The sequence below is a fragment of the Carassius auratus genome, unplaced genomic scaffold (assembly GCF_003368295.1).
Source record: "Carassius auratus strain Wakin unplaced genomic scaffold, ASM336829v1 scaf_tig00025090, whole genome shotgun sequence".
Taxonomy (NCBI): domain Eukaryota; kingdom Metazoa; phylum Chordata; class Actinopteri; order Cypriniformes; family Cyprinidae; genus Carassius; species Carassius auratus.
In genome coordinates, this window is record NW_020525394.1 from 17,255 (window position 1) to 32,499 (window position 15,245).

The window sequence follows — 15,245 nt, forward strand, 5'->3', positions numbered from 1 at the left end:
CTACAAATGTTCATGAAAAAAAAAAAACTACATAATAAACACATAGCAGTTCACATGATATCTTACAAAGGTGTGATTTTATAAAGTTTATTGTCTTGACTATGGTGATCACACGTAGACAGGTTAGCAAAAATAAAACTGAATAATAAAAATAGAGTAAAGTACACTTCAGTGTTCAGTGGCAGTGTTCACAGCTGAACTGTCTCTGTTCGACCAGTCCAAGTCCTTCACATGCAGCCTTTGATACAGTCAGCAAATATTTGTTCATATTCTGACAAGAAATGCTTTCAAAAGTACTTTCAGTAATGTATTGATTTTTAAAGTTTTAATGTGTAAAAAAAAAAAAAAAAAAAGATCAAGGACAAAAAAATAAACGTATAGAAGAATGTTTTGTAAGCTGCATTAAAAAAAATAACAATGAACATAATTACTTCTCTTTTATTTACACAGGTTAATATTCAAAACTAAAGTGTGTGGCAGCTCTGAGACTGAGAAGCTGCTGACCATTCACCAAGAGATTCACCTCCTGAAGATCCCAGAACACATGGACAAGGACTTTCATAATTACTTCTCTCTCATTAACACATGTGGACGTGCATAACAAAAATAGACATTACAAGAATGAATAACACATACAACTTATTCGTTTAATGTTTAATTTAATATTATCTCATTTTAATTTCTCGGTAATGTCCTCCAAAAAGGTTTTTAATTTATTATTATTATTATTACTATTATTTTTACAGTGTAATTTATTATTAATGTGTATTGTTTTTGTTCATTATATTTTGAATTTGTATGTGATCCCTTGACTATGTTCCTTTCGTATTGTCTGTTTAAGCATTAATTAATAAAAAATAAAAAAGAGCACTTCTCTTTGGGACAGTTGTCCGTTGTGACCCCGCTTCGCGGAGATGACGTCATCGCTTCCGCGCGCTTCACCGCGGAGTTTTATGAGGTGAATCGTTCGCTATTTCACGTAAATGTAAAATACACTTTACACCGTTTGTTTGAGCAAAATTTTTACACAGTCATATCTGGATTATTTTCATCAGGTTCGGTGCTCTTTGTGTGTCTGCTAACACTTACATTTAAAGAGAGTTAACTTATACATTTAAAATCGATCGTGATCAGTTGACAGTTGTCTGTCTTTCTTCACGGAAAACGGTAAGATGTGGAAAAACCTGGTTGTTATGAATGTGGTAAATAACATTTTGACTATTTAGATTCATATCATATGTTGGATGAAGATGTGTTTCTATAAGCAAAAGATTTGATGCCCCAATTCTGATCTGTTTGCGCATGCGTTGTTGTGATTTATCGCCTCCACATGTGCTTCCTCATGAGAATAATCTGACTTTAGCTGACAAAACCAGTCACAATGAGCCATTAAGAAATATAAAAAAATCTCCATCAAAAGGCCTTCAAAATGATATCTGATTTGTTAGAATCGGACAAAAAATGACCAAGTCACCCATTTTAAGTCCTCCGTCTTTTATTATTATTAATTACTGTATTAATTTTCACAAAAGTTTTTTTTCTATTATAAATAAGAACATATGCAAAAAAGATAAAGTAACCTAGAAAGAAAAAAAAAGCATCATCTTTATCATTTTATATCTAAACTAAAGCATTCATGTACGAAAAACTATCAAATGTAAAAATAACTTTTGTGTTCATTACAAATAAATAGATGATTAAAACTACAAAAGCAGTTCAATGAAGTGCAGCGAGTGATTCCCTCTTTTATTTTATTGTTAGATTAACATTATGAGAATGATACAGACGTCCTGTACTGTAAAGCTGTGCGATATGGCCAAAAAAATAAATAAATAAATAAATAAATATCAATAAATATCAAGATCAAGTTTGCGATTTCTATTTTAATTACGATTTTGTGGAAGGGGTTACATATATTTATTGCCCAAGGTTCACACATACTCCGTCTGCAGTGCGTATACAGTAAGTTATGTGTACGCGGTTCAGAAGCAGTAACGAGAGTGCATTATTGTAACGCGTAAGCACAATAAAATAATGCACGAGCGCGAATCTATCCGCTCGCACACAGATTTCCTTTGCTCTGTTCACAAAACCAGATGCGCCTGCTCAGATCATAGACTGTATAAGGCTCAGATACACACTTCATTGAAGCGTGTCTTGTCTCCTCTCGCTCAACCTGTGTCCTGTGCACTCACAACTCTCTCTGCGCTCATGTGATTGATTGATTCCTTACATTTATATAGCGCTTTTCTAGCACTCAAAGCGCTTTACATAGACAGGGGGTATCTCCTCATCCACCACCAGTGTGCAGCATCCACCTGGATGATGCGACGGCAGCCATAGTGCGCCAGAACGCCCACCACACACCAGCTTACTGTTGGAGAGGAGACGGAGTGATGAAGCCAATCAGTAGATATGGGGACTGTTAGGAGGCCATGATGGTCCGAGGTCAATGGGCGAATTTAGCCAGGATGCCGAGGTCACACCTCTACTCTTTTCGAAAGACATCCTGGGATTTTTAATGACCACAGAGAGTCAGGACCTCGGTTTAGCGTCTCATCCGAAGGACGGTGCTCGTTGACAGTATAGCGTCCCCATCACTACACTGGGGCGCTAGGACCCACACAGACCACAGGGTGAGCACCCCCTGCTGGCCTCACTAGCACCTCTTCCAGCAGCAACCTAGTTTTCTCAGGAGGTCTCCCATCCAGGTACTGACCAGGCTCAGCCCTGCTTAGCTTCAGTGGGAAACCGGTCTTGGGCTCCAGGGTGATATGGCTGCTGGCTATCCGAATCTATCCGCTCGCACACAGATTTCCTTTGCTCTGTTCACAAAACCAGATGCGTGTGCTCAGATCATAGACTGTATAAGGCTCAGATACACACTTCATTGAAGCGTGTCTTGTCTCCTCTCGCTCAACCTGTGTCCTGTGCACTCACAACTCTCTCTGCGCTCATGTGCAAGATATTAAATATTTTTGCACATTTCTATTTATAACCTTGTCTGTTCTCATCTTTTATCTCGTGCAGTGTGAACGCTCTGATCGTGCTCCACTTGATGCGCTGCATCCTGATTGGTTCAGATAACATACTGCCGGGAGTCAGGGCTGCGGAAAATCGTGCTATAAAGGGATTTAGAAATCGCCCACACTCAAATCGCGATTTTATTTAGATTTCGAATTTTAGATTAATCGCACAGCCCTACTGTACTGTAATGGATCTAATATAATGTTACACATCTGATGTTTTCCCCCAACAGTTCCCCAAGCGTTCACTTCAGACAGAGCAGATTATGTGTGAAAACATCGGATATAGGCAACAAATCAGAGCTGGGCATCAAGACCTGGAGTGTAAACGAGGCCTGTTTTGTGTCAATAGATCCTGTTTTCACCTCATTCATTACACTGATGACTTCAGATCTGTTCATTGACACATTAAGATCATTTTATTGCTGTCAACAGACTTAAGCAAACAACATGTGTTTATTCTTTAACTTTTGTAATTCTTACATTGTTTATATTTGGTATCTTTTAATTGTATGTGTTTTTTTCCTATAATCCTCTGCCTGAATATTAATGAGAGTAAAGATTGATAATAATGGATAAAGGGTTTATTGCTTTTTTTCAGCTAACAAGTACGAGGATCAGAGCATCATGAAGAAGAGACAGAGTGTATTAAAGGACAAAGAGAACATGAGAGATCTAGAACCACGCAGAACCAAACACACTGAAGAACAAACAGGTTGGTGTTTACTCTTCATCTTTTTTTATCAATGAGGCTGAAGAACCATTAGGTTATAAAGCAGTTCAATTGTTTACTTTCTGTAGATTGGAGAAAAAAAATTACGCACTTCTCACAAAAAAATAGGGATATTCAAACTTTTGGTGAAATTTATGGAAAATGTAAAAAGTTCACCCTACAGTGATATTATATCATGAAAGTATGGTGTATTTAAGTAGAAGCATTCAATGGTGATTTCTTTATCTCAATTAAAACTAAAGCTATCAACAGTGGAGGGAATACCAGAACAGAAGTCAATGTCTCTTGTCATGTGTCCTTGAGCATCAATTACAGCTTGACCACGATATTTCATGCTGTTCACAAGTCGACGTACTGTCTGCTGAAACATGGCATTGCACTTTTCTTGATGGGCTGCCCTCAGCTCATTGAGGTTCTGGGGTGCAGGGTTACGTCCCTCTACACCACGACTCCACTGATCTCATTGGTTTTCTATGGGATTCAGGGCTGGAGAAAGTGCAGGACACTCAGTTTGAAGCACCCCAGCCTCCGGCAGCTGTTCCCTGATGATGTGATCTCGATGAGCTGGGACATTTTCATCCTCGCAGGTCGTCTAGCTGATGATTCGAATGGTCTGACGTGACACTCGTGTCTGGAGTTGAGTGTAGGGCTGGGCGATATGGCTGAAAACTGTTTCATCATATCAGTGTTTCATTTCAGTCGATATTGATAATTATTTATGTTTTTATGACCTATTTAAAATAAGGACCAGGAGAAAAATATATTGCATTTAAACATTTTATTTTAAACGTAACCTTCCTCTGATCACAATGCCCTCAGTTATTAAAACAGAAATGTCAACAACCATGGAAAACTCAAATAATTAAAATGTAAACATAAGTCTAAAGTAACATTTAAGGTGCAAAATGAAAGAGAATGTAAGAAATGCCTAATAAAGTGTAATAAAATAGTGGAAAGTGTTAAATATAAACATAGAGAAACCTGAGAATTTAGCACAAGTTTAGTGCTAGTAAGTTCACTAGCTGTTCACCTTCTGGTGAATAAAGTGTTTTAAAATATGTGCAGTGTTTTGTAAACATAAATAAAACTGATGTAGACTGAGATACATCTCTAATATAAAAAACAAACCCGATACAGTACAGTAACATTGTTTGAAATATAAAACCTTCAGAAATATGAAACAGTAACTATTCAGATTCAACTTTAGATTTAGATTCAGATTCAACTTTATTGTCATTGCACATGTGGGCACAAGGCAACGAAATACAATGGACAGGGGAAGAGATAACAGCAAAACATTAGGAAAGAGAGGAGAAAAAAAACCAGCACCCAGACTGTGCTCCTATGGGAGCACCGTTTGAGAACAGTAAAAACACCACAGCACAAATGCACATAATCAATACACCATAAACACACGACTAGCAACTGGGGATGGAAATTTGGGGGGTCGAGGTGATCCAGTCCAGGCAATCAGCATCCGGTCCAACAGCCATTACAGCGCTGGTCACAGGCCCGCTTGCCAGACTGGCGGAACAAAGCGGCGAAGGCGAGGGATGGGGGTGTGGGGTGAGTGCATATCTGTATATGTGTAAGAGTTTGTGTATTTGTAGGCCTGGAGAATTGCGATTCTCTCTAGATGCCTCAGTCCGCAGATTATACAGCGTCACAGCAAGTTGCCATGGAGACAGCCTTGGTCAGGTCCTAGACAGAGTCAACAATCAACAGGTGTGGGGGGAAACGGGTGAGGAACGCAGAGTCTCTCGCTGCCGTGCTTTCCAAGGAGAAATTTGTTTTCCAGCCAAGGCCAAGCTGGTAGTGGAGCCGAAAGAAGATAAGATACCAGTTGTTTGGTCTAGTAGCCGCATTTCTTTCACGGTGACTATGATTTTTCATTGTCCATTGGTCTCCAAATTCTCCAATTTCTTTTCCAAATCCGTGAGCTTCTTCACGATGTTATCCATATTGCGGTTAATAGTCTCAGTCTCAATGCTGACCGCTCTGCCCACTACTTCAATCATGACGGGCAGCCTTGTGAGGCTTTGGACGGCTGTTCCCGTCTTCTTAATTTTCCGATAACCCAGGGCAAAGCCTAATCCAATCAGCAGAAGACCTGTTATCATGGTTCCGAATAGGTAGATGTCTTCAGTGTCCTCCACGGAAAGAGTCGCCAGACACACGACCCGCCAATTCGCCCACGCGTCCATCGTGTAGCCAGCTGCAAACGTTCCGGCAGGGCAGTCAGGTTCCCCCGAACCCAGGCTTCTCGTCGAGAAGATGGTGTCAATTGCGTTGAGAGACCAGTTTATCAAATCCATATTCCAGTTTAGGAGAGCAGTGCAGAGAGAGTCTCTCAAGTAGACAAGACAAGAGAAAACAAGCGAAGCAAGGAAAGGCAGGGAGGAGAGGAAAGAAATGCGACCGCCTCCGTTGAGAGCTATCTCCAATTCAAGTTATTCTTACTCTAATCATTAATCATACTTGAAATTGAACTATTGTGGCTGGGATGCACAAGTACTTTTTCGCCAGCAGAGACAATCTGGGGAAGTTGTGTTCATGTAGCCTCCACCAGTCCAGAGGGTTAGACTCACTGTCTGCATGAGAGCACATCAGGTACCTTTCCAGCTCACTCTCCATTTTTTGTTTTTCAGTGAGAGGCAAAGCATCATCTTCTTGGCACTGTTTTTTGAAAAAGCTGTTTCTTAACACCCAATGGCACAGGTGGTCCACTGACAGCTCCTCTTCTGCAGCTTGGTCTGCTGCTCCCTCAGAAGGCCTTGCCTGTGATTGCCCTGGTCTTCATCCATGGGGACAGCTTATTTCTCATCGAGGTCATAATTTTTGTCTTCAGCTCTTTTATGAGCTGAGTGTCCCCCTCATTAACTTTCAGCAAACTGGAGTGAAACAAAGGGGGAGCACGGGCTTCACGTACGAGACAGCCACATATGACTTGGCAACACTGGTTCAGGTGGAGCGGCAGTTACTACACAGAGCCGTAGTCTACCGACAACTAACACAAAGTCGTTTTCAAAATCGACAAAGTATCGCCTGCGATTTTAACATCGATTTTGTGTAGACTGTCAGTGAATTACGGCTCGGTGTAGTAAATGCCAACCGGTGTTGCCAAGTCTGTGGTGGTTTTTCTTGTCCGCGGGTCAAAGTGACCCCAATACAAATAATGTGATATTTAGCCCCTAAAATGCGAATTTTACCAAGCAACCCTGCTAAAAAAAATTATATTTTAACCCCGGGAAGCAATTTTTTAATCGGGGAACCTTCTGGGGCTAGTTTTGGACTAGTTTTGAGAAGCAACTGGGCAGGATTTGTTGTGAAAACCTGGCAACCCTGATCTGAACGCACATGGTGGGGATATACTTCTAATTACAGGAGTGTCTTTACTGATGAGATGTGCATGTAATCGCATTCGATTTTTTGCACAGCCCTAGTAGCCTCTCAAAGTATCTGTATTGCAGTTTTTTACTTTTATTTCAGACCTGATGGAGGAGAATGAGGAGAGTGACGAGCAGAAGCATCATCATGGTACAACGAGAGAAAAAACTTGCTCACAGACCAAAAGAGTTTATTTACGGAAAAGAAGAAATAAGAAACGTTTCACCTGCACTCAGTGTGGAAAGAGTTTGACATACAAACACAACCTCAATGTTCACATGAGGATCCACACTGGAGAGAAACCGTTCACATGTGATCAGTGCGGGAAGAGTTTCACACACAAAGTAACCCTTCAGCAACACATGATCCTCCACACTGGAGAGAAACTGTATGAATGTGATCAGTGTGGAAAAACATTTTCATGGGCTTCAGGCCTGAAGCAGCACATGAAAGTTCATACAAAGGAGAAACCACATTCATGTTCTTTCTGTGGAAAGAGTTTTTCACAACTGAACAATTTAAAAGTTCATCAAAAGAGACACACTGGTGTGAAAGATTACATGTGCTTTGAGTGTGAGAAGATGTTTACTACGGTTGCACAACTGAAGCTGCACAAGAGGATCCACACTGGAGAGAAACCTTACATGTGTTCATACTGTGAGAAGAGATTCAATCAGTCAGTACATCTGAGAAGACATGAGAGGATCCACACCGGAGAGAAACCGTATCACTGCACTGCATGCGGGAAGAGTTTCCGTCATTCATCAACTTTTTGTTTGCATATGAAAAACAAAACAGTAAGTAGATCATAGATCCAGCACCTTTAAATCTTAGTTTTCAACTTCGCCAAATGTGGCACTCTAATGCATTGAGTAATAATATCTGTCCTAACCAGCAACAGGACAAGGAAACAACATCTAAAGTTTTCACCATAGATAAAGTTCAAGATCAGCAGTTTCATCTGTGACTCAAAGATGGACCAGATCTGATAGTTTCACTGTTGTAAAACATTACACTTTATTACAGGTTGAATTTTATGTTCAGTTCTCTTATAATGCTTATTAATCTTTTTTTTTTTAAGTTTAAGCTTTTATGAAAGAAGATTTTTAAGTCCAAACTGTTGTTCAGAATGCATTATTTTTAACTTGTTTTTATTCTTCAACTTAAAGTGTAGTTAGAAAATACAGATGTAAAGTATGTTGCTGTAACTTTGCTGTTGGCCGTTTCTTCAGTTTTATTGTCAGGAGATAATTTGGTTTTCTTGTAAGTCCATACAAATCTGTATGGTTTGTTTCCATTTTTACTTGTTTTGTTGTCTGCTGATTTGAATTCTGTAATTTTGGTTACATTTAAAAGCCATATTAATTGGATTTTGTGGATTTAGCTGAACTAATGTAGCTGGCTGGTTATGGAATCGTCTGGTGATTATTATCACCAAAAGAGGGCACTGACAACTTCACTGATTACATTACATGATTACATTTTTGTATTGTGGATTGGTAAAGTCATCATTTTGTTTTATTATGTTCTGTCTGCTAGTTGCAGTATTTACTGTTTCATAGCCTGACTTTTGATGAACTGTATTAAAACTAGGGTCAGTTTCACCCACAAACATAATTATTATGAATTCTAATATTAGTATATGGAAGTTGGAACCAACAAACAATTAAAAACAAAAAACATACAAAATATATGGTCCTTGTTTTCATTTATTTATAGATAACCACAAGTGAGATTTCAATTGAAGTTTCATTAATAAAATAGAAACTAGCCTATTATGTGATCTTTGGCAGCTGGGACTTGAATAGAAGATTATTGCAAAGGGAAAATTTTTTTTCGACAACAACGGTAAGATATAATTCTTTCTTTTATGATTGTTTGGTAGGCCACTGATTTGCCAATTTGTTGAAATTGAGATTCATACATCATCTGAAAGCTGAATAAATCATCTTTCCATTGATGTATGGTGTGTTAGGAGGACAGTATTTGGCCGAGATACAATTATTTGAAAATCTGGAATCTGAGGGTGCAAAAAAGTCAAAATACTGAGAAAATTGTCTTAAAGTTCTCCAAATGAATTCTTAACGATGCATATTACTTATCAAAAATTAAGTTTTGATATATTATGTTAGGAAATTTACAAAATATCTTCATGGTTTTGTGCTCCAGGGTCACATTTGTTAGAAAGTCTTTATTTTTGGTTATATTATATGCAACGTTAGTTCACTAGATGTAGCCAGGGTTTGACATTAACCTTTTTGGACACCAGACACTATAGATAATAATTTTCTGAATTTACAAGCCTGGACTGTAGTTGCATTCAGATGCATTTACAGACAGTTCAGTTTAGCTAAAATATAGCACAAATGCATTTACAACAATAATGTTGTGAGCTTGGTATTTTAATAAAATAATACAATTGTATATACTTACAAATAGTTGTCAGCAAGTGTATTGATTACTGAGTCAATGAAGCATGCCTTCAAACAATTTGTTCATAGGGCTGATTCAAGAATGAAGCAAGTGCCTGTTTTTATGAATTGACCACTGAATTATTGACTCAGATTCAGTAGCAAAACACTGCTGCTGAGAGAAGCGCGACTGTCCTGCTGTGATCTTTGTTTGCAACTATTTTAGCCAAATCGAGCAAAAACAGTCAAGGTTGACAAAATATCCTTTCAATAAATTCAGATATTGAACTAAAATATATTAAGTAGGCTACTAGTTTCGACTCTTGAAAAACTACAGGGTTGGTTTAATTTTACTTTACTGTCTTCTGTAGAGAACTGTGCGATTGCAGAATAAAAAAAAAAAAACTTTAGTTTTACTGGCTAAGTGACTCTCGTTTATCAATCTCTTTATTGAATGGACATTTAAATATATTTATGAGTGTAAATATGATTTCGGAGGGATTTGATTTGCCTGACTGAAGGAAACAAGATGATAAGCAAATTTTTTTTATGGATCAAAGGAAGAATCTCCCGCTGTTTAAACTGCAGGCCTACACTTCAGCGGCAAGAAATTAATGTAATGATATCCTACTTTAAAAGGGGGGTACAATGGTGTTTCGTGTTTTCAGAGTTGTTCACAGTGTTAAATAGATGGATTCTCATGCTAAACATGGCCAAGTTTTTCTTAAGACAATTATGTTTATGCAAGTAACGTTCCTGGGCTGCGTACAAGTTAAATGTAGGTTAAACTGTAAATCCGTCAGTCTTTCAGTTTCCTTCAGTGTCCACTGGCAGAGCGTGCATGTACTTTATCAATTCATATGGCATGCTATTTTAGGTTAAATAATGTTCTAAATGCTTCCAGATAGACAAAGTTACATGTTAATGGAGAAATATGTCTGAATCAGTTTCTTTTCACATTATAAATAATAAATAGTCAGATAAGTTCTTAACAAGTGTAAATGTATTCTAATGTACAATATTACACTGTTCATTTTAAGATGCCTTATTACTCATGTTACTCATAAATTTTTTTTACAAATGTAATGCTCAAATAAAAGTTGTAAAGATACAAATGTATTTAATAATCAGATTAAATACCACATTTACTTATTTAACCTGTCAGCCAGCACCCCCCATTATTGGACTCACAGATGAAAGTGCTCTACCTAACTTATAATTGTAATAGTTTCCTACTTCAGTGTGTTACAAACATAATTGTGGTTTCTTTAGAAAGAAGACACTTTGGAATTTACTTTTTATCAACCACATTTGATAATGCTCAAACATATTAAAAAGTTATAGACACTGAAGTGCCTTGAATTTTTTTTACCACTCTTAAATATTTTTTTATTTGATATAAAAATACATGAAATGAGTCCTGGAGCAATCTAGAAAAGTAATGGGTTGAAAGCCACGTCTCATGAGTTTCTGTTTCAAATCTGAATAAAATATCATGAAAAATGAGACTCCTGCAAATATTTTTATGAGACTATGTCTACACACCCCACCCCCCAAATATAAGAAAATATATTTCCCAATAGTATTGAAGGCTTCTAAATACTATTTAGTCAGTAAACATACCACTGCATAGTTTTTTTTTTTTTTTTTCAATTATAAAACATTAGACAGAAACTTAAGTCTGTTATTGTTTTGTTGTATCTGTTGTCTAGGCAACAATGCAGCCTGGGTGAAAACGTAACCAAACAGTTTTTGTTGTAATGTTTTATTTCAATGAAACAAATGTACTGTATTTTAGTTTCAGTTTATAACATATGGTTTTTTTTAATATAAAACTATGCAGATGGCGCTCTGTGGCGCAGCAGAAATTTGAACAGCGTTCTGAGTCGTAGCTGGGCACAGCGGACAGACGTCGAATGGCGCTGCCTGTGTGTGTACAGTCATAGAGAATAATGTGCTCGAATTTTAAAGACGTGGCGAGACGCGACGCGGCGCTGCGCTTCTCATCCCGTCTGCGACCCCCTTTAGACATCATATAAGTGATTTATTTGAGCACTAGAAAAATACAATAAGAATAATTTGAGTAAGAAAAATTAAAAAAGATTTAACTTTGTTTACCAATTACAGAACATCCTCCTGAGATTGCTAGAAATGCATATTTTACAATGAATCACGATGCAAATAAGTGCTGATGTGCTAAAGGCCACTTATACAGCGAGCTGATTTGGGCTGATTTGCACTCAAACAGATGGTTATCATGCAGATACATACACATTCAACATAAAACACACTCTCACATATATAAAAACTGTTGAAAAAATAAAAGAAACAAAGGAATGTCGATCGCTGTAAGTTCCGCCTCCATCAGCTGACAGGTGCGTCAGAGCGCGTCACATGCTCCCAGGAGGGAGCGCCAAATTCAAATAAACTATCTTCCGCCTATTTTTCATTCATTCTTTTTTCCGATGGATCGCCTCATTCTGTTTGTGACACTGTACGCTGCAAGACCATGCCGTTTTTTACTACCAAGACGCAGTTTCCGACCGTGAGTCATTCCATAACGGACGCAAACAATTCTGTCGCTGAAGAACTGAAACGTTACCTTCCTAACTAAACCGGGATTTACAGCTGTGGATGTGTTCATGACTCGTTATTACGACGGATCTGGTATGTACAGCGTTTCTAATGTTCATGTTTGTATGTGTACTGCTTACACAAATGTAGCAAATACAGCCTTTATAAGCTTTCCATTGAAAAACAGCGATCTGTCGTCGATGCTTGAGGCTTAGATCTTTATAATGATACATAGTTTGTCAAGATTAAATTTGTCCCGTTTCATTTAAACTTCTTATGTAATGTTCCTGTAAATAAAGAAGTGTGTTGTGAGTGATCTGAAGAGATTATTGCATGGCAGTATATTTGTAGCATATTTTATTTGTGTATTGATTGCTTGGGAACTCAAAGATTCAGCACTAGTTATATTCTTCATCATTTGTTCCTCTGAACTCTCATGATCTTGATCTGATTGTCATGTCCAGGTCATGATGAGCATCTGATCGTCTTCAGAGACACAAAGATCTCAGTGTTGAGCTGTTCATCTGCAGTCTGTCAGAGAAGAGAGGAAAGATGAGTCTCTCACACAAACAGAGGTAAGACTCATAGACAGTAAAAGAAATGGACACAGCGACCCCATTGGAACTCAATTGAGACAAATGAAGCCCAGTTTTAGCGTTTTTTAGCACTTCCGTTTCTGACGCGCAGACTCAAACGAAGCTTGACGACATCAGCAACCTGTCTGCCAGATGTAAATCTTCTAGTGGCTGTGCGTGCAAACTGCCATCGTTAATCTTGCAGAGACGGCGAGTTTGAGTGGGGAGTTCTTTGTCGTGAGTGAGCAGGAGTAAGTATTCTGATTAATTATTTTGTATAGTATTTTAAAATGTAACGCCAGTACTCAATATTAAGGTAATTGCCTGCGAGCTTCTCCACCTGTCTGTACGGTAATGCGACAGAGAGTCGAGTGGTTATGACGCAATCGTTAGCCTATTTTTTACAAAAACTGTTTATATGGGGCCATAATGTAACATAGAAGGTAATGGAGCCCTTTATACATTTTCGTGTATCTTTAGAAATAAATAATGGACAAACAGAGTCTTTAAACGCCTCAGATGTAAAGTTATTCGCTGTCAAAGTGGCGCCAAAATGAATGGGAGTCAATGGGAATGCTAACGCAAGTGAAGTTCTGCTAAAAGATGGCAGCCCCCACCCGACTTCAACTTCCGGTCGAGTTCCTTGCCCCTTGGTAAGACTGAGTCTGTTTTCAGAGAATCATTTTAAACACTGCTGCACTTTCAGAGGATTGCTGTGGGGAAAAACACAACTTTAACAAACTGTTTTTTATATTTACAAATGATTTACAGAACTTCAGAGCTTCATAACTTTTACTCAAAAATAACACTGGTATTTTAAAAGAAGCCAATAGATGATAAATATCTCAGAATCAAAAACCAAAATCATCATTTACAGTCAATTTACAGTCGCTCTTCAGCACTAGATATGTCCTTAAGTCAATTATTATTTCACACACTCATAAAAAAATGTTTCTTTATAGGTCAGCTCATTTCTCAATCGATATGTATTCAGTGCCCCTGACTATCACTCTATTCACTTTCAAGGTATTTTACTGTTTAGTTTTGGAGAAAGTCCATTCAAGCTCTTACACCATGCCTCATTCTCAAGCACTATATACATTATACACACAATGACTCCTTGCATTTTACCTTTTACTGTCATTTAATGTAGTGAATACCTTCTGATTATGTTCTGAACTGATTATGTTCATCATCCATTTGAGAAGTCATTATTTGTGTGCTTACGAATTCCTCACCATCAGTTACATTTATTATATCTATGTTTCATGGCCCAGTCAGTGTTGTGTTTGGTTATGGTTATATATATATAACCTTATTCTTCAGTCTATTAAATAAAAATGCTCCGCTGGAAATCCTCACTTCTCATCCTTGACTGAATCATCACAATTATATGGTATTATGATGAACTGTTGAATTATCAATTTAAATTAAAGAGATTAGGAAACACAGTTGATAACAGAAAGAAAAATAAAAGTGATGCAGTGTCATTGCTGTCACTTTCAATCTTTTAATACATCCTTGCTGAATAAAAGTAATAATTTCTTTAAAAAAGTCCATTCATGCTAACAGCAAACCTTTAAATGGTACTATAGCTCAATGCTAATAGCATTTAAATATCAAATGCTCTGCAATGTCTTTCCTGAAGGGATAACGAGAGCTTGTGGAGAGAACTGGACTCATTGAAACAGAAATATCAGCAGCAGCACACAATCAAACGTAAGGTAAATGGAAACACATCTGTAAACCATCAAAATAATACCAGTTTATGTCAATAATAAATCCTTTTTTAGTAATCACTATACAAACTTCTATCCATCAATAACTGGAGCAGATTCTTTTTCTTATGAAAAATGTTTTTTTGTTGTGGTTATTTTTCTTTTTTAAGGAGACAAATCACACTGCTTTAGTAACAGCTAACAAGCTTGTATAGTCTGATGTGTTTGATTTCATTTTCATGATCGATGCTTAGTCCTGGCTGCCACATCTCTGCTGTTAAAGACTCTGACACAAAAAGAGAAACCAGACACAGGTACACATACACACACGCTTCCCTCTCACACACCTGTACAAACCACATGAATCCAGAGCTTCCTCTTCTGGTTTGTTGCAGTTACACCGCAGCAGAGCCTGAAATAAACTGCAGAGCGGGAGCAGGAGAGCTGTGATAGTGGAGAGTTTTCAGATATATCACCATCCTTCAGCAACACTACACTGCCTTTAGAGCGCTCTTTTCTCATTTAAAACTCGAATGCATCTGATATTGTGCTGTGGTGCTTGATAGTAAAAGAAGTATCTGAAACATACAACTGTTGATAGTTCTGCCATTTAATGAAAGGATCAGTATCATTATACGCCAAGTTGATATGTCAATTATAAATGATGTAAATCATGTACATTTTCTGTTGTGGTTTTTATCCATCAGTGAACTCTAAACTCTAACTCTAGTGATTTCACAACAAACTTTAGTCTATCAGCAGAATTGACCATGTAGGGTGAAGCAATAGACCAAAATGACTGAAAACACTTTGAATCATCT

At 37.7% G+C, this 15,245-nt stretch overlaps 1 protein-coding gene and 1 long non-coding RNA gene across 2 annotated transcripts; both read left to right on the top strand.

Moving 5' to 3' along the window:
• The first annotated feature begins 1,008 nt into the window (after positions 1 to 1,008).
• On the top strand, positions 1,009 to 8,241 carry LOC113078279 (zinc finger protein 239-like). Its single transcript, XM_026250606.1, has 4 exons — positions 1,009 to 1,167; positions 3,628 to 3,741; positions 7,249 to 7,943; positions 8,042 to 8,241. Exons 2-4 carry the CDS (start codon positions 3,654 to 3,656, stop codon positions 8,111 to 8,113), a joined length of 855 nt encoding a protein of 284 aa, XP_026106391.1. The 5' UTR covers positions 1,009 to 1,167; positions 3,628 to 3,653; the 3' UTR covers positions 8,114 to 8,241.
• Positions 8,242 to 12,167: 3,926 nt separating this feature from the next.
• LOC113078280 (uncharacterized) lies at positions 12,168 to 14,422 on the top strand. The gene is made up of 3 exons (XR_003281480.1): positions 12,168 to 12,224; positions 12,596 to 12,706; positions 14,355 to 14,422. It is a non-coding gene; the product is annotated as an uncharacterized LOC113078280 (long non-coding RNA).
• Positions 14,423 to 15,245: the final 823 nt, after the last annotated feature.